Source organism: Phalaenopsis equestris, unplaced genomic scaffold (assembly GCF_001263595.1).
Source record: "Phalaenopsis equestris unplaced genomic scaffold, ASM126359v1 Scaffold000036, whole genome shotgun sequence".
Taxonomy (NCBI): domain Eukaryota; kingdom Viridiplantae; phylum Streptophyta; class Magnoliopsida; order Asparagales; family Orchidaceae; genus Phalaenopsis; species Phalaenopsis equestris.
Genome location: NW_018164478.1, coordinates 5,353,998 through 5,377,880, shown reverse-complemented (window position 1 = coordinate 5,377,880; position 23,883 = coordinate 5,353,998). Strand labels below are relative to the sequence as shown.

The 23,883-nt window shown below is 35.3% G+C and overlaps 1 protein-coding gene across 1 annotated transcript; it reads right to left on the bottom strand.

Annotated features, from left to right (window-relative positions):
• Nucleotides 1-5,961: 5,961 nt before the first annotated feature.
• LOC110018842 lies at nt 5,962-6,481 on the bottom strand. The gene has a single exon (XM_020716301.1). The coding sequence runs from the start codon at nt 6,472-6,474 to the stop codon at nt 6,022-6,024; it is 453 nt and encodes a 150-aa protein (XP_020571960.1). The 5' UTR covers nt 6,475-6,481; the 3' UTR covers nt 5,962-6,021.
• Between the last annotated feature and the right edge of the window lie 17,402 nt (nt 6,482-23,883).

The following is a 23,883-nucleotide window of genomic DNA, read 5'->3' as shown; positions in this document are numbered from 1 at the left end:
CCCCTTGAAATAATAATAATAATAATAATAATAATAATAATAATAATAATAATAATAATAATTTTAAACCTCTTCCATTTTGCAAAGCAAAATACACAAATTTATTACATAGCTCTAAAGTGGTCTTAACCAAATGCTTGAACTTTCACAGAAGCTCATACTTTTTCCACCAAAACCCAATTTTCATCGTTACAATCACCATTGCCCACTTGACAAATTAGCTCTTCTCCGCCATCTGATTCAACAGCTTCATCAGAATCATTACTTGGCTCAGTTGTCTCATTGGACTTATTATGATCACCCTTTAAATAAAAATCAGAAATCTCATCTTTGTGCCTATGATTTCCTTTGGTTTTGGGTCTGGCTTTATTCACCGGATGGTCATGACAGTTCAAGCACCTGGGTAACCTACAACGGCTGGTGTACCTGGACTTGTTTGTCGGCTTCGAAGGAGCCTTCGTGAATATGCCCATAAAGGGTCCATCAGTTATATACGAGGGCTTCTTTCTAGCCCTTTTTACATCATCAGATAATGAGGGAGCGCAGTAGCAGTTTGCTATGACAATACCATGTTGGCGGCCTTCTCTTCTCATGGTTTCAAGATGGAGGCTTCAATTTGTTTGCATTGTGAGGTTGTGTCCAATGGCTTTAAATAAGCCTTCACTTTTCGTGGAAGGCAAGAAATAGGGTTTAGTTTATAATTTTTTATTTTATATTATTTTATAGGTTGGCATTTATTTATCAATTAAATTAGGTTGTTTTAATTTTACAAACAAGTGGATTGGTGGAGTACTTTAAATGGGCTATGAGATGGTTTATCAATAATTTATATTTGATTCTGTAACTATTTTGCTTCGTCTCGTCTCGTGGGTTAAAATATTTTGAAAAATGTGAGATTAGTGCAAATATTGAACTTTGTGTGTTAGAAATGTAAATAGATAAAAGTATGTGGTATTTGTGTAATTTTTTTTTTATTTTTTATCTAAAATAAAAATAAAAATAAAAAAATACAAAGAGCACAAAGTGAAATAACTAAGGGGAATTTACATACATAGCACTCCATTATGTATTTACTTGTCTCACTCGCAAACTTTGATTTTTACATCGAAAGCACCTTATACGTGAAAAAAGTGTAATTCGCCTTTTCATACATATTTTTCAAACATAGGAAAAGGTGCTTAGCTCGAAAAAATTAAAGTTTGGGTGTGAGATAAGTAAATGTATAAGAATTAGGTGTTATGTATGTAAATTTCCGAATAAATAAACATATTGTTAAGTTTCATTTGATACGACTTGTGCCCAACCTAAATGAGTGGTGAGTAATGCATTACAAAGAATGCATTTTCTTCCTAAAGGAGAAAGCATTTGTAGACATGAACTATTGAAGATAGCTTTCGTGGTGAAAATAAGATGGGTTTTGAGGACTCGTGATCATAATCAATAAGTGATTGATGCTCTGTTCATAATTATAATCGAGGGATGATTGCTCGTCTATTCGGCCATTTTCTACATATTATAAGAGGCCAAGAACTAAAAGTTTAGTTCACAATCATATTGGTAAGGGTAGGCATCACGATCATTAGGGGCAATAAACATGTTTTTGTTTTGACAATTTTGAGAGTTAGCTTGAAAGTGATGACATCAATCATTAATAATGATGGTGATGACTGGTATCAATCTTATTAGAGATAATGGGTGTCACCCATATCAATAACATCACATATTTGTCCTGTTTGCATCATTGGGCTTTGGCTTTATTACATCATCAAGTATTATTCATGTTAGTGAAGAACCAGAAGAGCAAGTAGAAAAACTGGGAAAATTGAAAATAGCTAAAAGAAAGATAGGTGGAGTTTATTAATCCATTAATCATGCATACATATGAGAAAACCATGACTTATTTATAAGCATAGAAAATGGCATACGTGTAAATAAGTCAGGGTTAAACAATCAGTTTATAGGTATGAGATATTATTATAACAGACATGCATTTCGGTCAAGAATCCCTAGCAATGGGTGAGGAGAGAGGCTAGAAGACGGAAGGGGCGAGTGCAAGGCTTCAAGCTGCAGGAGTCTGCCGATCTCAGAAGAAAACAGATAAGTGGACATGCATTTGAGCCAAGAATCCCTAGCAATGGATGAGGAGAGCGGTTGGAAGATGAAAGAGGTGAGTGCAAGGCTTTGAGCTGCAGGAGTCTGCCTATCTCAAAAGAAAACATATAAGTCTCCCCTTTGAAATTTGTTTGCATTAAAAACAACTTGGCAATTACTATCTTTGGTGAGTTGATGTACTGAAACAATATCATGTGATATCTTAGGTGCATGAAAAAAAGGTGAAAGAATTAACGTACTGTTTTTTATGGTGGGTAGAAGTCTGTTACCAACATCTTTGGTACATGTGTTTTGGTCATTTACAGGCGTCACTTAGTTAAAATCTTGATATGGGACTGGTTATTATAGATTTGTGATGTGAAGAGTAAGATGTGTTATTGCACCAGAGTCCAACACCCATTCTGGTGGTTGGATTTGAGTGTTGAGCACTGTGGTGGAAGCAGTGGGTGGTGGTTTATACTTCAAATTAGTCATGTGCCAACATTGAAGTGTCGACTGGCCTTTTTTTTAGCAGATTTGGAAAATAACAGTTCATCTAAATTTTAATTGGTTATTGTTGGCAGTGTTCTTCGTGTTGGAGAAGTTCTTGCTTGAGCTACTTGAGGTTTGATTGCCCCCCTTTATTTTTGTACGAAAGCAGTGCAGTATGTTATGTGTTCTTGATAGCTTCATTGGCAAGGTTGAACTCTTCATTGGGAAGATGAGAGTAGAAGTCTTCCAACTTGATTGGGTTGATAGAGGTGTGAAGGGTTGTTTTGAAGCCTTGAAAACTAGGTGGCGCCCTGTTAAGGGTGTAAAGAATAATATATTCTATGTCAGCATTCGATTTTTTCATGACTATGTTGTCCAAAAGGTTTTTGATAACCGTGAGATATTATGTCATATTGGTGGTTCTAATCGTAACATTATGAAGTTCATTCTTAAGTGGAATGACCCTTGATCGGTTAGTAGATTAACATTTTTTTGGTTAGAGTGTCCCATTTAGGCAGTGGTGTTGAGGTAAAGGGAATAATTGAGGGGGAAATTGTAGATAGGATGGTTGCAGCTTGGTTTTTCTCTATCAGGTGCTAGAGAAGGTAAACTGGGTTTTCTTATTAGGTGTTGTTTTTGTTATCTATGAATTTTTGTAGGTGAGGGTTTTTGCTATCAAGAAAGGAGTCATATTCATTTGCAGTGAGAAGTTTAGAAACTTGTACCTTCCATACAAGATAATTTTCCTGACTTAAGGAAGCAGTAACCACGTTCTTGCCCTGAGACATCAAGAATTTGAGAGAGATTTAGATGTTTACTTCTTTGATTTTTTTGAAGATAGTTATGGCCTATTGTTGTTTTTGTGTGGCGGTAGATGCATGAGAATCCATCCTTGTGAAAGGTGATTTTGCTGTGATACCAAGTGAAGAAACAAAAGACAAAGTAGAAGAGCAGAGAAAATAGAGAATAGCTAAAAGAAAAATAAGTTGAGTTTATTAACTCATTAATCTTACATACATATGAGAAAACCATGACTTGTCTATAAGCATAGAAAATGACAAACTTGGAAATAAGTCAGAGTTAAACCAGCCAATTTATAGGTTAGTGATATTAATATAAAAAACATGCAGTTCAGTTGAGAATCCCTAGCACTAGATGAGGGGAACGGCTGGGAGACAGAGGAGGCGAGTGTACGGCTTCAAGTGGCATGAGTTTGCCGATCTCAGTAGAAAACATCTTAAGTATCCTTTTAAAAACAAGTGTACATGTGTGTGTCTAAATGCTAGCTTTATTGTAATGAAAAGTATCAACACTGGTGATGATGACAATCATTCAATTTTGATGTTGTTAATGAACGCCAGTTTTTGTGATGATAGTAAGCTTTAAGATTAGTAGCAATAATAAAAATTGTTATTTAATTACAATGGTTGTTGACCCAAGTATCGATGATAAGTGTCAATCTTAGATGTGACAGTCAGTGTCAATTTTGTTAGCAAAAGTAAGCAATATTAATGCTAATGACAATCAATTTTAGTGGCAATAAAGTGCTTTAAGCATTGGTGATGATGATAGCCATTAGCATTAGTCATGATGAAAAGCATAAAAAATTTTAGGATATTCAGTTTATATGATGTTGCGATAATTGATAATTGGTGTTAATATTGTTGGCCATTGAAGATATTTTATTGGCAATAGTAAGCAGAAGAATATTATTAGGAGTGGTTGGTGTTGATGTCATTGGTTATGGAAAACGTCAAATTTATTAGTTACAATGATATATAGTGTAGTGTGGACAATATGTAAGATATTTATTGTCAATAGCAGCCCTCAATATTTTTTATAATGATTAATCTAATGATTGATTATATAATTATTATAGATGATCTGCATTAGCTTGGTTGGGAACATTCATCAACACTCTAATTGATAATGATGATCATCGACGTTTGAGATAGTACGTGATCTTAACTAAGACAATGTGCATCAATGGGCATTAATCCTGGGGGCAATAGTGGACTTCAGTTCTATTGGCTACTACACTGGAGGTGTTAGTGGACTTCAATTTCATTGGTCACAATGAGCATTTATCTTATTGCCGACAATGAGCATCAATGTTGTGAATGAATACAAGTGTTATTCTTATTAGCATGACAGTTGTAAGCCTAGAGAGATAGAACTATAGTAATATCTAATTTCTAGCACTCTAATTTAGAATCCCCTCAAGGCATCCTCAACTTCGTAGATGCAAGACAAATGGATGAATTTAATAAAATCATTATTTTATTTATTTCAACCAAAAAGGACAATTTATCGGATGGTGAAGATTATTCACGCTTAATTATGTAGTATTTTTTAGATTAATTAGTATCTTAATGTTATCAAAAATTGAACAAGTTTTAGCTTTTCAAATTTATCACATTATGATGTTGTTTTTTGCAATTGTAAGCAAACTTTGAAGATTTTTTTATTCTTCCAATGGCTTTGATGCTTGATTTAGACAAATATCGACTCAAATTATATTGTTTTTTTTCTTTTTTGTTGTCATTGAAATTACCTCTGTTAGATTGGTTAATGAAAAATTATGTGTGTGTATGTGTGTATTCCTTATTTGGCTGAGGGTAAATTAAATTTTTTTTTAAGGTTGTGATATGAATTTCAATGATGACTGGTATTTTTCTTATCGTTTCAGAAAATTTAATAGTCTATAATTTTTATTGAAATCAACATTTAATTTAATTTTATAAATAAAATAAATTTTCTCCATCTAATTACTAATAATAAACTCATCCTTAATATATAAAAATGAGCTATAGTACAATTTTCATTTTAAATTTATTTAAATTGAGGCTGGAGAACAATTACAAGGAAAATGCAACCACCTCAATTTATTAGTTGGGAGCATAGACTTTCAACCATGAAGTCTAAAGTTTGAGATCAAAATATACGCTCTATATCTACATGAGTTTGTCATTAAGTTCACTCAAAATCTCAAAAATAAAAAATAAAAAGGCGAAAAAGAAAACAAGCAGATGTGATCATGGTCAAGTGGTTGAGCATTTTCTCCGACACTAAGAGGTCCTAACGTGTGAGGTGATGAAGAGTAGAAAGATGATTGAAGGATAGAGAACAATCTAGTTTCTACATCAAAAATAAAAATTAAATATAAGTTGAATATGCCCATTTCAAATCTTGATTCAGTAAATAATGCACACTTCCTTGAAAATAATAATAATAATAATAAACAAATTATGATTACAAACCAAAATGCACGTTGAGAGCAGAAACCGCTCGCATATCTTTTGAATCTCAAAAGAAGTGGAAATTAAAAATATATATATTTGCTTAAAGGCTACTTCCTAATTTGAATTCTTTCATCTTTTATAAAATAAGGAACCAATGAAAAGGAAGTTTAGCCAATGCTTCAATTTCTGCGGAAGCTCAAACTCCTTCCACCAAAACCCACTCTTCATCTTCACAACAACCACCACCACCACCACCACCATCTACCTGACAAATAAGCTCTTCTCTGTCGTCCAATCCCACTCCGCCATCTGAATCATAATTCACCTCACCCGTCTCTTCAGACCTTCTGCGATCTCCCTTCAAATAAAAATCAGAAATCTCATCTTTGTGCCTATGATTTCCTTTGATTTTGGCCATGGCTTTATTCACCGGATGAGCGTGACAGAGTCCACACCTCGGCAACTTACAACGACCGGTGAACTTGGACTTGTTGGTAGGCTTTGAAGGGGCTTTCGTAAATTGGCCCATGAACGATCCTTCAATTCGCTTCAGCGATTTCTTTATTGTTCTTTCGGTGCTGTTTGAAAGAGAGGAAGAGAGATCAGAGTAGACTGAGACAATACCATGTTGACGGCCCTCTCTTCTCATACTTTCAAGGGTTTGATTTGTCTGGATAGTCAGATTGTTTCCAATGGCTTTAAATAAACTTTTGTTTTCTTGAAGGGCAAGAAATAGTTTTTGCTCATAATTATTTTATTTAATTTTATATGTTGGCCTTAATTGACCAATTAAACTCATTTTTTTTAATGGGAATGGTTATATAAAAAAAATGGAACCATTTTTGTCGTTAGGGGTGAAGTGTAAATAATTATTTATAAATAATTTATATTTGATTCTCGAATTAAATGGCTCCGGCTGTCTCCTCGCCGTTGGTTAAATTTTTCTGAAAATATCTTATTGTACGTTGTAAATTTTCTCACTTAAAGGTACGAGGTAAGTGTAAATATTAAATTTTATGTGTTGATATATATATATATATATATATATATATAGTAAAAATATATTTCTTATGAAAAAAAATTTTTAGTTAACAAATAAAAATAAAATACTATTAAGCATGCTGTTTTAAGTTTCATTTGACATGGCTTATATTTTTTTAATTGTCATTTTTTTTTCTATTTAAATAATAGAAAAAATGTTGTCCAATATTTCATAGTATTGGTAGCTAGAATATAAGTGAGATTAGATTAAATCCTTCATCTTAGCATTGGAAAAACAAAATTACAAAATAAAAATAAAAAAACCTCTGTTTGGCACAGCACAACTAAAATGAGACCCTTAGGGTTTGTAACAAATAACAAAGAATGCACGTTCTTATAAACGAAAAAAGTATTCATGTTGACACATCTTCTACCTGCTTAGGGATTATTTCTCATTCATGTTGACACCTCATTTGAGCCCTATCAATTCCCTTGAAAAATAATTGATGTCGTCTCGTGGGCCTCGCATGTCTAGGTGTCGCAGCCCGTAGTGGATATGGTAATTCATCATCTGCTCTATAGCCCAGTACAGACGTTAAAAATATAAGGAATCTTCCACTCTAGATGATTGAAATCATTTGGTTTCCCAAAAAAATAACCGGATGTCATAAATTTCATAAACAAGACCATTTTTATTAAAAACATTCTTGAGCATTCACAAGATATAATTAACCAAAAGACAAGTTTCTTTTGGAGTACTCTTGAACTAAAAACAAGCACAAAAACTTGAATATCTGGTTGTTGGTTGTTTTTATAGGATTTTCTATGCGGATATGTTTTCAAGACATCTTCGTTCCAATCTCGTTTCAGATGTACGCTATTGGGCTATCACACAAAGTTTATCTTATGAAAGTTTTCCATGTTTTTTTTTTTTTTTTTTTTTGTTTTTTTTTTTTTATTTTTTTTTTTTTTTTTTGTCTATTTTTGTTGTATTTTTTCTTTCTAGTTCCTCTCAAAAGAGATACTTATTTGGAAAGAGAGTTACAGAACGACGATAAAACAATCTGATGACTCCAAAAACTCACTAAAAAGAATGAAGACAGCATTCATAATATATGAATATTTATTTTGATCACATGCACATTTATTCTACTATGAAATTTGTATACCAGTACTTAATGTTCCCTCTAAAAAAGCCCTTTGCCACAGTCCGATGCACCCTTGAGTTCATAACTCTATCGTAAGTTTCGACATTCAAGCTCCCTCCAGCCCTTTGGGTGATGACTATGAAGAGTATTGGGCTTTGACCGCTGCTTCTATTCTCACAAAAGCTGGTGGACTTAGAAAAAACCATTAAAGGAGCTCATGATTGGCCCAGACGCTTAGAACCGTGGCTAGTTCTAACAAAAGATTGGATTCCGATGAAAATTCACCTTCTACACAGTTCTTAAATAGATTTTGATTCCTATTTATATTGAAATCAAACATATTGCTTTGTTTGTTCGAAGGAATTGAGAGAGAGAGAATAATAAGTGAACTCAATTGAAGTTAAACTATTATTTGTTTGAGAGGAAATTGAGTTTTCATGTTTTATTTGACCAAGGGGAAATTAATATTTGTTTATTTATGTGTGGGTGATATGAATTTCAATGATTGAGATCAAATTTATCCATAAATTATATTGAAATAAACTATTTTGTATAATATTACAAATAAAATAAATTTTCCCTTTCTAATTACTAAATTTTAACTTATCCTCAATATATAAAAATAAAGAAAATGTCGTTTTTCCTTTTAAATTCATTTAAACAGAGGCTGGTGAGCAATAAAATAAGGTCGACGCAACCATCTTAATTTATTTGTTGGGAACATATACTTTCAACCAAGAAATCTTCTATTTGAGGGCAAGCATATGTGATCTATCTACACGAGTCTTGAGTTTGAGGCCAAGCATATGTGTTGTATGAGTTTGCCATTAAGTTCCCAAAAAACAAAGAAGAAAACAAAATGGATGAGGCGGTAGGAGGTAATAGGAAGGAGACAGATGATTAAAGGATGAGGAACAAATAAGGTTCTAAATCAAAACTAAAATTAAAATATAGTTTCATATGCCCAACAATCTCTGGTTCAGTAAAAAATAAGGTTCTAAATCAAAACTAAAAGTTTCATATGCCCAACAATCTCTGGTTCAGTAAAATAATGAGCATTTCGTTAAAAAGAAAAAAAAAATTCTAAATTTACAAACCAATCATACTTCCATTCAAAGTCATCCCCAAAAAAACAAGAAAACCAAACTAAAATATTAGAAAAAGAAAAATTATTCTTGACCGCTTCTATTTAACAAACAAAATATGTAAATTCAATACACAAGTCTCCAAACGAGGATCAGCTCAATGATTTAACTTTCATGGAAGCTCAAACTCCATCCACTAAAACCCATCCTTCATCTTCGTGATCACCACCACCGCCTACTTGACAAATATGCTCTTCTCCATCGTCCGATCCAGCTCCGTCATCAGAATCATAATTTACCTCTCCTACATCTTCGGACCTATTGTGATCTCCCTTCAAATAAAAGTCAGAGATCTCTTCTTTGTGTCTGTGATTTCCTTTAGTTTTGGCCATGGCTTTATTCACTGGATGGGCGTGACAGTTTCCGCACCTGGGCACTCTGCACCGGCTGGTGTACTTGGACTTGTTAGTGGGCTTTGAAGGGGCCTTCGTAAATTGACCCATGAATGATCCTTCAATTCGATTTAGCGACTTCCTTATTGCTCTTTCAATACCGTCTGAACCTGAGGATGAGAGATCAAATTGGACTGAGACAATACCATGCTGGCGGCCCTCTCTTCTCATACTTCTAAGTTTGAGTGTTTGATTTGTTTGAATTGTGTGGTTGTTTCCAATGGCTTTAAATAAACTTTTTGTTTGCTTGAAATGAAAGAAATAGTGATCAGTTCATTAATTTTTTTTTTTTGGTTTTATATGCTTCCCTTAGTTTGCTTCCCTTAGTTTATCAATTATATTCTATTTTTTTAATGGTCAAAGCGTGTGGAGTGGCCAAACGGGAAGAGTCATTGTGGAGAACAGCAGTATTTTGAAAGGGTTATGATACGAAGGGATTAAGACTTTGTGTTTTAAGGGTGTAAAATGAATCATTATTTATAAGTTATTACATTTGATTCGATAATCATTTGGCTTCGTCTCGCTGCACCACCTAAAAAATTAAGAAAAAATCGCATTGGATTTTTTTGAATTTTTCTCAAGTGAAAATATGAAATAAAATTCACATTTAGATGTTGCTTTTATTACAATAAAAATTTTATAAATGAAAAGAACACGTAACAAGAATAAGTCTTTATTTCAGTAAGTGGAGATAAAAATCACACAAATAAAATAAAATAAGTAATAAATTATACATATCATAAAATTTTATTTGATGTAACATATACATATTTGATAAGATCAACAATTTTTCATCATACGGCATGGATCTCGAGGCATTGCATGTATACCAAGATAATTATTTTTTCAGTGAAAGTTCAAATTCAATTAAAACTCATCCAAAACTTCAATTTCAGTAAACTTGCAATGAAGCTGGTTAGCTTACCGAGACGGACTCAATGACACCATAATTAATCCAATTAGAGTCGGATCAACCCCGAATCAAGCTATTAAACTTCTTTTTAAAACTTTGGGTGGTTAATTGAAAAATGAAACATATTCCAAATCCGATAAGCTTATAGTTAAAACGAGCATCTTAACAATACGAAACCAACGAGCCCAAGATCAATAAATTCCAACATTGTTAAGGTACTCAAATATTCACAAAAATCAAGTTGTTATATCCCTTTCTTATTTGCGAGGAGGACCTAGACTGTGAACCAAGAGATGGCTAGAACTCAGAGGAGAAGGATCTGAGATCCAGTGTTCAACACTAAAAGTCCAGCAAACACCATCTGCTCCTGTAGCTATTGACCACCATCGATCGTCGCTCCCCAACTGCTATTGACCAACATATGTTGTGTCTGCTTGGTGCAACGAAGCCTCTTAAGGATTCATGATGAATGTTGCAAAGTAACAATGCATCATACAAAGTAATGACCAGCCTTTTGAAGTAACGAAGCATCATATGGAGCAATGTATCCTGAAGATGATGTAACAATACACCCAAAGATGGTGTAATAATGCCCCAAATATGGTGCAAAATTTATCCAATGGACGGTGTAACAATGCACCCTTAATTATGTGCAACGACACATCTCACATATAGTGCAACAATGCCTCCCGAAAATGTTGTAACAATGCACCCCACAATAACTGCTTACAATCATCGTACATAGAATGCAGAGACTTTTTTCGAACTCCTAAAGCTCTCTCATTGTTGTCTACCAATATGTCTACCAATATGACATACATGACCAACTATGACATATGTGATCCACAGCTCATGAAGCTCCTTAATATGTCCCATGTGGCTTATGGACGTTATCACATCTCATGTAGCTTCTCAACTCTAGCCTCTATGATGGCCTGCATGCATTATCACAGTTCATGTTGCTCGAAACTCTAGCTTCTATAGCCCGAAGATTTTGTCACAAGTCATGTAATTCTCAAATCCTGCCTCAACGGCCTACGGACGTTGTCACGGCTCTTACAATTCATAACTCCAACATCTGCATTCTAAAGACATTATTATCGCTCATGTAGCTCCTAACTCCAACTTTTTTTTTTGCCACGAACATTATCATAGCTTATGCAACTCCCAACTTTGGCTTTTATGACTTACATATGTTAACACAACTCATGTAGGTCCTAACTCCATTATCTGCGGCCTACAAACAATGTCATAGCTCTTGCAGCTACCAACTCCAGTCTATATGACCAACGTACATTTTCACAATCCATGCAGCTCCCAACTTCAACTTTTGTGGCCTACAAAAGTTTTTAGAGCTCATAGTACTCCCAACTTCATCCTCTGTGGCCTACAAGCATTATCAATGCTTATGCAACTCTTAACTCTAGCCTTTACTGCCAATGGATATTATCACTGCTCGTGCAATTCTGAACTCTGGCCTATGCTAGCTACATATGTTATCACTATTCATCCGGCTCCTAACTCTAGTCTCTTTGGCCTACGAACATTAGTAGAACTCATGTGGCTCCTAACTACGGCCTCTATGGAGTACGGGCATTATCACAACTCATACAACTCCCAATTATGATCTCTGTGTCTTATGAACGATATCACATTTCAAGCAGCTCTCAACTCTAGGCTCTAAGGCCTATTGACATTATTTTAGCTCCTCGCTATGGCTTATGTGTCCAACAATGACCTACATGGCTCACAACTCACTATTTTTGTTCCTTCTGTAACTTTGGAGTTTTTCAGTTTGTCTTATCATCGTCGTGTAATTCTCCTTCCAAATTATTCTCTCTCTTGAATCATGAAGATTATTCAAATAAGAGAGGAACCTATAAGAATATGGTGAAAATAGATAAACAATTTTAAAAAGAACGATGAGAACTTTCATAATATAACATTCGCATTAAAGCCCAAGAGCGTACGACCAAACAAGATTAGATCGAAAATGCATTGGAAATATATCCACAAAGAGAACCCTACAAATCAACCCACGATCAGAGATTCAAGTTTTTGTGCTTATTTTGGTTTCAAGAGCACTTTCCAAAGGAACTTTTTCCCTTAGTTAATTACATCTTGAAGGATGCCCAAGAATACTCTCAATTAAAATGGTCTTGTTTACATAATTTATGGTATATGTTTATTTAAGAAAACTAAAGGATTTAAACAATTAAAATGATCTTGTTTACATAATTTACGGTATATGTTTATTTAAGAAAACTAAAGGATTTAAATCATTTCAAGCGGAAGAATCCTACTGCTTTCAATACCTATATCAGGCCCTATGACAAAGGGTAAATCTTTGTATCCACTACGGTCTATGCAACCAAGGCATGGGGGCCCATAAAATGATATCAACATTTTTTTCAAAGGGATTGACAGGGCTCAAAAGAGGTGTCAAAGAAAGGGGAGGAACTCCTAAATAGGTAAAGATAGTCAGGTGAGGATATCATGAACCAAGCTATGGAGACCATAAGTCTATCTGGTCGTGAAGGTAATCGACTAAGCCCAAATAGAAATCCCTTGTCAGCAATCCATGAATTGCATAATCTAAGGAGACTTCGGTAGCCTTGAGGTCAAAAGAAGGAAACTTTAGTTCCTATGACCCTCCAAGAGGTAGAGTTTGCAGAAGGTGGAATTTATACCCGTCAATTAAATAACGGAGATGTCGTTGGAGTGCGGAAAGAAAAAGGGTCCATCTATAAAGCTAGAACCACCCCTACTAAGGACTTATTCCCTGTCTAGTTTGAGGATGTCTCTAACACCTTAGTTGTGTTATAGAATCTCCTATGTAGAAAACATGCTTGGCTGAGATGATTGAAGAAGTACGGGTGCTCCTCCTTGAGGCATGAAATATGATGCAGTTATCTACCGCATTCATATACATGGAGGCCCTATTAAGAATAACTTGGGATATATTCATGTTATGCAACCCATTTTAAAACTGACTCAAAGGCCATGAAGAAAAGTAAAATGCAAAGGTTTTAAGTAGTTGAAGTATTTTAATCCCAAATTTTAATTAATATTAATATTTTATTAGAATTTTTATAGAAAAATTATAATATTAGGGACCTTAAAGAGACTAAATTATAGTGCAATGTTCTCAGACAAACCACAATCAAATAACAATGAAAAGGCAAGCACACTGTGCAAGGAAAGTAAAGCAAGCCAAAACAAAATAATAATAGGTTGGTAACCACCAGGTAGACAAATTATTCCATAAAAGCAAAATGGTGTCAAGGCTTTGCATATGCATGTTTAGTTCTAATGTTATACATCAAAAGAATGAAGAATTAAGATACATGACATGAGCATCTGCTCCTGGTCCCCGCCACGTGGTTCCACACTTAAAATGTATCAGAACTAGTGCTCGTATATTATTTCTATTGTAAGACTCTCTTGAGGACTCTAAAAGTACACAAGGAAATTCAAAAAAAGACTCGATATGTACGAAAATCTTGTTAACAAAAAATATCTACATGCAATGTTGTGAACCATGCCCAATGGGAGGAAAACTTAATAACACCTGCAGAAAATGTGTTAGCATAAATCATTACATCTCCTCCCTGTTAAACATGGCCCCTATAAGAAGACTGTCCAACATACTATTGCGCTCTCACACCTAGTAAACACACAAAAGTAGCACAAAAGATGATGTCTGGTTGGGCAACCAAACCAACAAGAAACTATAATCAAGAAATCGAAAAGACTATCGAGCACTCTAGTCCTAACTAAGCACACCATCTATCATAGCTTCCTATCACTGCATCTAAGTGTATGCATAGCGCAGCGGAAAAGTCTGGGAGTATGACTTTGACTGGATCGCCACACTGGTCCTTTCCCTAAAGATCCGAGGGGATCTAAAGTACATCACTAAAGGGATGATATTTTAAAACAAGTGACATCACATATGGGCTAACTCAAATAGTTTTAAAAGTAGAGAGGATAATACATAATAGAAAAATATCTATTTTTATACATTAAAATAGGGCCATAAAATGCAGGTCCGTAACAAGCAATGTAACATACATTAGAACCCTTGGAATCTTAACACGGTCATATGTATATTGATCTTATTATAATAACTCGCAATACCTACTGAGATTTACTCAGCAAGAAATGATCATTAAAGCATCTTGACAAGCACGGGGTCACTTACCTAACGAGTCTAACTTGCTATTGCGACATGAAGGCAATGCCTAAGCAAGCATGCAAAAAGATTCCACACTATGATCGCTTGAGCGAGGTATGAGCAATCATGACGGATGCTGATAGGCCACTTCAACCTCAAGCAACATGTAAATGACAAACTCAAGTGCACGGGTGTTGTGCAATCAATGGGTTTAGTGGCTTTGAGGCGTGACCCCAACCGAGCATACAACATGAACCGCTTATGACATTCAAGTGTGATGTCATAAGAGGTTAGCCAATAAGTTCTCTGTTTAGAAAATTACCACGCAAGCGAACTAGAATTGCTAGCTGCCACTTACCAAGAAAAAGTGAGTATCAAGCCACACATATATGGTGGCATATGTGTGCAGAGATACCGTAAGTGCTGGTGCTCATTGATACAGCAAGTGCAAGCAAATGTAATAGGCAAAGCTTGATTTTTCATTCAATGAGTTTAACATGCCACATTCAAAAATATATTTTTTTGTGCACACATACATGGTTGCAAACAAATAGAAAATTCATGAAAGTAATACAAACACTAGTGTAATAAATTCAACATATAAATGGAGTGTGGTCAATAGACTCGTTAAATTGGGACAGTCGATCGAGTAGTATAACCAACAGGATTCAGTCCGACTGGGTAGATGACAATACCAAAGTAATTGGTTGATCGGGTCGGGGTAGCTAATCAGACTAAAGCGATTAGTTGATCAGTCTGACGTCACCGATCAAACTCAAGTGATCAGTCGATTGGTTGGGTGGTTGATCAAACCCAAGTGATCGATCAATTGAGTTGGGGGGGCAATCAAACTAAATTAATTTGTCAATCTGGTTGGGGTGTCCTATCAAACTGGGCAATCAAACTAAAGTAATTTGTCAATCTGGTTGGGGTGTCCTATCAAACTAAAGTATTTAATTGATCGGTTCATGTGAACAATCAAAGCCAATGTGTTTGCTCTATCAGGCTAGGGCAGCTAATCGAACCGAAACGATCAGTCGATCGATACGAGCAAGTATCGATAATCAGACCATCAAAATGATACCAATGAAGGTTAAATGAGCAACAATGCTCAATAAGGGTAGTCAAAAGAAAGGAGGAGCAATCCCTAACAAGTAGAGATAGACAGTTCAGGGAACCATAGACCCGTCATTCCAAGCTACTAGGACCCTAAGTCTACTTTGTAGTGACAGTATTTGACCCAAGACGTCCGGAGAACCTTAATCAGTAATCCATGAATTTATCATCCATTGGGACCTTGGTAGCCATAAAGTCAGAGGAAATAAATTATATCCTATGACTATCAAGTGGAACTCCAAGATGTTGGACTTATACGCACCAAAGTGGCTAGAATGTCACTAGAAAAGAAGAGAAAGGAAGGTTTAGCTGGAAAGCTGGAAACACACCTGACAAAAAGACTTAAACCATGTTTGGGTTGGGGAGCCTTACAATAACCTAAGCATGCTAGATAACCACCTAAGTAGAAATCTATGGTGGGTCAGTTGGGTTGGTGAAGCACGAGGGCTTCTCCAAGGGACATGCACATAATGCAATTATCTACCACAATCTTAAGCGTAGAGGCCCTATTAGTAGGGCTTAAGATATGTCCATACTATGCAACCCATTTTAAAACCGGCTCGAAGGTATGCAGGAAAGTAAAATATAGATTTTAAATCTTGAATTTTTTTATCTTAAACTTTAGTTTATCATAAAATTTTATTAGGATTTTATAAAAAAAATTAATAATTTTAGGTCCTTAGAGAGTTGTAATGATCCGCAGAATTCTCAGACAATCCATAAAGTAAAAATAGAAGAAAAGCAATTCAAGCACATGGGCATGCAAGAAAGACAGTAAAAACAAGTCAAATATGAAAGACAAAAAGGTCATTGTCGCTAGGTTGGCAATGTATCCAAGAAACAGAAAAAGTCGGTCAGACTGCATAAGAACATGTATATTCCTAATTCTATACATAAGTGAGATTTAGAAATAAAATACGAGATACGAGCAAATATCTCTCAGTCCCGATCACATGATTCTGCCTGTATGGAGTCTTGGAAATGGTGTCTGATACACCAAAAATATATGCATTTTTAGACTCATATTTAATACCTATTTTTGGTGATATTGCACTTTAATGAAAATTATTTTAATATTTTCTTGCAGGTTGTTAATTTTTAGGGCTTAAAGCAAAAATGAAGAAAAAAGGATCAAATTTGGAGTCAAAATGACATTTTTGGGAAATACTCAGCGCCTATAGCGCCAAGGTCAGCGCCGACGGCGCAGAACAACTGAAAGCTGGAAGATTTTTACTCAGCACCGATGACGCCAGACTAGCGTCAACGGCGCCAAAGGCGGTTCATACCTTGTTTCTAGAAGGATTGATGTATTTGGACAATTAATGAAGAGTTTTGGGGGGTACCTCTTAGAGAACCGATCTTAGGCTTTTTTTGGGGCCAAAATTCATCAGGAAATGGACTCCTTTTCACTCAAAAATGTTCCACCACGCTCCATTTTTGCCATTCTTCATAATCCATCTTAATTCTACCATCATATTGGAGTCCATTAGTGATTTTTATTTTATAGTTTAGAGTTTGTATGGTGAGATTTAGTGTGAAACTTTCTATAAGAGAGGTTGAGAAGGAGAAAAATTAGAGATATCTTCTTCCTGCATTTTTACGGAAAGGCTACAAAGGATTTGCTTTGAGAAGGAGTTTCAGATAAATTTTGTTTGTTTATTAGTGTTGTACAAACTTTCTTTTATATATGAAATTTGTGTTTTGTTGTGTCTTTCTCATGAAATCTGAGTAGTTCCATCTATCTTTCTCCCTACTCTTAGATAAGGTGAAATGAAGAGATAATATGATTTGCCGATATTAAAATATAAAATAAATTGTGATGATCTTTCAGCTCCAAAATTAAATTACATTTTGATCTGACCAATTGAATTGTTAAATTATGTTGTGAAACATATGATCCAGGAAATGGAGTATGAGTTCTACAATAGAGTGAGATCACATTCTAATATCCCCAATTTGGTCTTAATGTTTAAAAACTAAAGTGAGAGTTAACCTTTAAGTGAAGGGAAGTGGGAGCTTAAGAGTCGGAGCCAATATCCTCCTAGCATAGCCACGAATTTAGGGACTAAACCTAAGATTAGCCAAAGATTTTCAATAACACTGAATCAGGTAGAGAATTAAAATTGCTCGTATTTGGCATAATACATATTATAAATTTTTATCTCATCTCATTTCACAAAAAACTCATTGTAGTGGGAAAGATGCTTTCACATATTAGAAACCTTCATCATTCATTACATAAACATAGTTAGTAGATTAGTAGTTATTATTATTAAAAATTTACATTTCAGTTTTGCAAATAGTTAAGTAATTTAGTTTGGTTAACATATCAACATTCGAAATTAGTGATAGTGATTTCATTTGATTTTCTGTAAATTTCGTGGTAAAATTTATCATTGCTAATTTACACCTTCTTTGTGGGATCGATATTTGGGGCTTAAATAGTGATATTTGGGGCTTAAATAGAAGTTCATTATTACTTTGACAATGATATGTATACTTGCGTAGAATCCCAACATAAATTGCTTCAATTTCTTATTCATAAAATAACGAACCAAGTTTTTGGCATTGTCGGCACTATTTTTGGTGTGGAGTTTGCCCGTAAGAAGGCATACAAAAAATCGGGATCAGTGCCCGTACATTATTTCTAATATAGACTCTTTTAATGACTCCAAAAAGCATATAAGGAAAGTAAGAAATGACTTGACCTCCATGAAAATAACATTAGCAGGAAAGCCAACAAACATGCAATGCATATGAGCTATGTCTGGATGGAGGAGCTAAGTAGCACCTGCAACAAAGGGTCAGCATATAAATAATTACATTGTTCCCCACTGTTACATGTGTGATGTGTATTTTAGGCATGACTCCCTACAAAAAGACCGGCCTAATATACTACCATGCACATCGAAATAGTAAGCATGCAAGCACACCAAAAACACAAAAGATGATGTCATACTAGAGCAACCAAACCAAGAGAGAAATATAGCTAGGACATCCACAAATACTACCAAGCATCCTAGTCCTTAGCCTAGCACACCATCTAACATAATGTCCTAACACTACATCTAAGCAAGCTCAGGGTTATGTCAGAAGGCTAGCATATGTTTTAACAGGGTCGTTGTCATTGGCCCCATCTTGAAAATCCAAGGATTCTAAGAGGTCTCATTAGATGCAAATTTTGAAAAAATTTTGAAAATTTGGCCTAATGTATGGTCTAAACTAAGTATGCAAGTAAATTTCAAATAGATTTTTAAAATATCATGTTTATAAGTAATAAAAATATAGATTTTTATAATTTTAAAATATTTCATAAAAAAATAGAAGACCTAAGTGTCATCTATTAAACCCTTAGAATCTTAGCAGAACATACACATGCTAATCATGGCGTGGTAGCTAGTACTGGCCCACTAAGGCATACCCATAGGCAATATTCACTCCCTTATCGTGACCAACAATCGTTCACTCAGCTAACCAGATTCATCATCAAGACAATAAGAGAAATGCACATACAAATTCATAGTGATTGCAAAATGAAAATTATTTGCCATTAGAATAAAATCTATATACTTGTGAAGAATGCACTGGTAGTGCTGAATGATGCATGCAAAACATACAACACAAATGAAAACAGAGTGTGTTGTAGAGGTAGTGACCCGGAGGGTGCATGTGACCTGAACGCAATGACCCAAAGGGTGGGTGTATTGTAGAGGCAGCGACCTAAGGGTTGGTGTGTTATGGAGGCAGTAACCCGGAGGGTGGGTGCGCCATGGAGATAGCGACCCAAAGGGTGGGTGTGCCGTGGAAGTAGTGACCCAGAGGCTGTGTGAGTCGTGGAAACAATGACCCAGAGGGTCATCTACAAAAGTCTATAACAACTTCATAGGAAGTGAAAGGATGTAACTCCCGTTGGAGGGAATTACACAACATAGTGGCTCGATTACGGGTTATCCATTTGCATGACATGTGAGTGCGAGGAGTACGTGTATGAGAACACTAATCCAAATGTAAGGACTTTAAGCAAGCAATTCATAGACATGCAAGGTGTTATACAAGCAAACACATAAATGCGGAAAGTGCTAGCGCAAACTGCTTATAACGTGGTGCTAAGTGACATAAAGATGCCACAAAGCGGATGCGGATATATAAATTAATGAACCACCACTAGGAGGCACGCATACTCATTATGAGATTATGAGGGGATACGCTCATGAGTGCATTATAATGCTTAGATATATTTTTTTGTCTCCTCCTGAACCGTGTGATGTCATATTAGGAAAAATGACACATGCGGGCGGACATTTGTGCAAAGGAGAGCCCATATCAGCCCAAAAAAAAAACATCACAAAAGGAAGTCGGACGTAAATCCTTAGCTAAATTCATTTAAAAAAGGTCTGCGTGGTGAACTTGTTCTTATTAGTTTTATAAAACCATAATAAACTTATGTGTTAGATCAATGGTTGTCAGCGTCTTCACAATAGCTTTGTGATAAAAAATATGACAAATGTTATTATTAAAAATTAATAATAATTAAAGTGCTATATTATTTAATATAAAAATTTTATATGTGAGTTATGTACATAAAGTCCAAAAGAGACAATTACCTAATCGGAATGAAGTTAGTGTGAGCTTTTAGCTGACAGCCAAAATGCTCTTGCAACTAAGCATCCCATAAAATTTGATATCTTGACACACACAAAATAAAACAACCAAAAACACCACCAGAGAAGAACTTCCCCGGCAACTCATGCTACTTCCACCAACACGGGCAGTCTCGGGTAGATAACTAAATATTTTGTCCAATCTGAAATATCATTTTTTTATGCTTCTAAAATATCACTTTGACATTCATTATTCTGATTCCGCCCTACACCAATACCCATCCTTCATCTTCACAATCTCCACCACCACTTTCATGACAAACAACATCATCGGCACGGTCCACCACCCCGTGCCACCGAGTCATCACCGTAATCCAAGTCACCGTCACCATCTAAATCATAGTTCAATTCGGATGCCTCATAATTCCTGTTGCAATCCCTCTCCAAACAAAAGTCTGCAATATTGTTTTTGTGTTTGTGGTTTCCTTGGCCTTCGGCCTCACCTTGGGTAGTGGTAGCCACGGCACCTAAGCCGGCTACAGCGGCTAGTGTACGTCGAGCTGTTAGTGGGCTTGGAAGGAACCTTTGCATAAATCCCTCCGATAAACGGCCCATTAACTCGATTGGTCACCTTCTTCAATATGGGCCTAAGATCGCCGGACAGCAAGGGCTCGACTGGAAAGGTGAGGACCATGCCGTGTTGGCGACCTTCTCTTCTCATTTTTTTCAAGCTTTTAAGAGACTGCGTTGTTGGGAATCTTCTTCCTCTGGCTCTGTTTTGTGCTTTATTTGGCTTAATATTTTTCTTGCAAGGCAAGAAATGATGTCTAGTTTCTAATATTTTTATAATTGGAGTAGTGGTCAATGGGTGAAAGCATTAAAATAATATGGACGGGACGACCGGGTAGGATGAATTGAGTGGATTCCAAGTTATCCCGGCTGTCAAAACTAGAAACTGAAGCCGAAATGTTTAGCCCACTTTGGTACTACCATTTTTCAAATTTGACGATGAAATAATAGAAGTGTGATTAGATTTTGCTTGGTTCAATTTAAATTTGTATTTAGCTTTGCTACCTGTCGGGAGATTCAAAGCAGTAAAATCATCATTTAATGTATTAGTGTTGCACGAAAATTCAGCGCTTGGATATAATAACAAAGTAGCAAGAGGAGGTACTAAAATTTTTTATAATGAAAAATGCTTCAAAATGAAAAAACCCATGAGGTATAGCCAGACAAAGTAATCCACTAAGTAATTTTAAGTACATAGATCGGCTATTCTCTTTAATTAGAGAAGATGGAAATAAAAAACTAATAATCACACATGTATAATTGTGGTTTAACTATAATAGTTGTAATTGAGTTACAACTGATGTAGTTGATCATGATGAGTAGTCGGTGGATGAAATAGCAGTAGTTGACTATAGCGATCGTAGGTGATGGTTGTAATAGTGGCAATTGACTACAAAAGTCATAGACTCATAGTTGGAAGTTGTAATAGAGTAAGTCATTCATATAGTTTGTAGTCGATGACTACAATAGCATCAGTTGGTCATAGAGGTCGTAGTAGGAAGATGCAATAACGTTAGTTGGTCACACAAGTCATAGTTAGAAGTTATAGTAATTGGCCACAAAAGTCATAGTTGTAAGGTGTAATAGTGTTAGTTGGCTACATAGGTCGTAGTTGGTCATGTCAATAGCATCATTGGCCACATAGATCGTAGTTGGAAATTGTAGTAATAGTTGACACATAGGTCATAATTGGTAGTTACAGGAGTGTCAATCAGTCACAGAGGCTATAGTGGAAAATTGTTGTGGTAACTGGCCACATAGATAATAGTTTGTAGCTGTAAATGTGTCAGTCGGCCACAGAGGCTGTGGTGAGAAACTATAGTAGTAACTTACCACATAAGTTATAACTGGTAACACTAAGAGTGGTAGTTAGCCACAGAGGCCATAGTGGAAGCTGCATTAGTAACTGGCTAGATAGATCATAGTTAGTAGTTGCAAAAGCGTCAGAAGTCCTGAAAGGTTGTATAGAGTAGATGTAGTAGTAACTGAACACATAAAACGAAGTTGGTTGTTGCAAGAACTAAGGGTGTATATATAGAGAAGATGTAAAAGTAACTGAGCACATAAGCACACTAGCCGCATAGGCCATAACTGGAACTGCACTGATTGGTGGTCGCAACCATTTTCTCGAGTTTATTATTTTACACCAAAGACATCACTTCTAGGTATGTAATGTAAGGATAAAAATAGGTGTTAGGAACAACTAATTAGTCTTGATGCAATTATCATAAATAGTTGTAGCCAAGAGTTGTCGTTATATCTTTAAAAAGATGTTATTTGTTACGTCGTATTTAGGGTACTTTGTTAGCAAACAAAGTTTATCGACGACAGTCAGCAGGGGACGCCAGCAGTAATCGACAGCAGCTGACGTCCAGTGGTTGTTGTGTTCGGCGGCTATAAAAGTTGGATGTTATCGTTTGGTCTTCAGTTCAGAACTATACTGGAATTTGATTCTATTTTTTCAAGTGAAAAAAGCAGGTCTATTTATAGTCTCTAGGGGGAAAGGCATTTTGTTCATTCGACAAATAACTCTCATAAGCACCTAATCGAATTGCTCATATTAATCCTCCTTCATTATAAAAAATTGTTTAATGATTTGAGGACCTTAATGACATTTAAGCAAGCTTATGCTCATTAAATTCCTCTAATAGAGACATGCAATTTGACTATAATTATGTTAACTTTTGAGCTCATTTGACCATGCAATTAAAGAACTGAAGCTTTCAAAACTGCTTTGATTTCTGGATTTGGACTTGATCAGACTCGGTTAAGACCAATTTTGTGATCATCTGGTTCATCTTGTTGAGACAATTAGTTTGATTATAAAATTATTGAAATCAAGACTTTGGATGATCTTTAATTTTAAGTTGCAATGTTTCTTACTCGAATAATGTTGCGAGATTGTTGCAATGTTTCTTACTCGAATAATGTTGCGAGATTGTTGCAATGTTTCTTACTCGAATAATGTTGTAAGATTCGTGTCAAATGATAAAATTTCTTGATGACACATCAAACTTAAAGGGAGATTTATATGCTCACCACATAATTTTTATGTACTTACAAAACTAACTTCTTAACTTTAATATTTATTTATATAATAACATTGTATGATAGAATACTCTCAATGCTAGAAAAGTTAAACTTTAGCTCAATAGGAATATATAGCATACAAATGCAGATAAAAATGTTATAAGCAAGATTTTTATATGAAAAACTTAAGAAGGAAAAGGACTATGTGACCTGGTCTTCGCAGAATTTTCTACTATTGTTGAATCATCTAAGGACATTGGACCTTATATCATTTGTGGGCTCACAAAACCTTAGAAAAACCTGTGAAGGGAGAGATGAAGAAGGATGGACACGTGCTCTCCAAACCCTAGCTTCCAATTTTTACGAAAGAGATGGAAGGAGAGGATCCAGATTCAGAGGTTTGTCTGTCGTTCCAATTAAGGCGGGAGAGCCTCTCTCATTTTATAAACTCTTAGATGGCTCTCAATCCTCATAGAACTGTACAAG

Bases quoted from the DNA above. Each gene is read 5' to 3' on its own strand.
- LOC110018842 (XM_020716301.1), bottom strand. From the start codon at position 6,474: ATGAGAAGAGAGGGCCGTCAACATGGTATTGTCTCAGTCTACTCTGAT.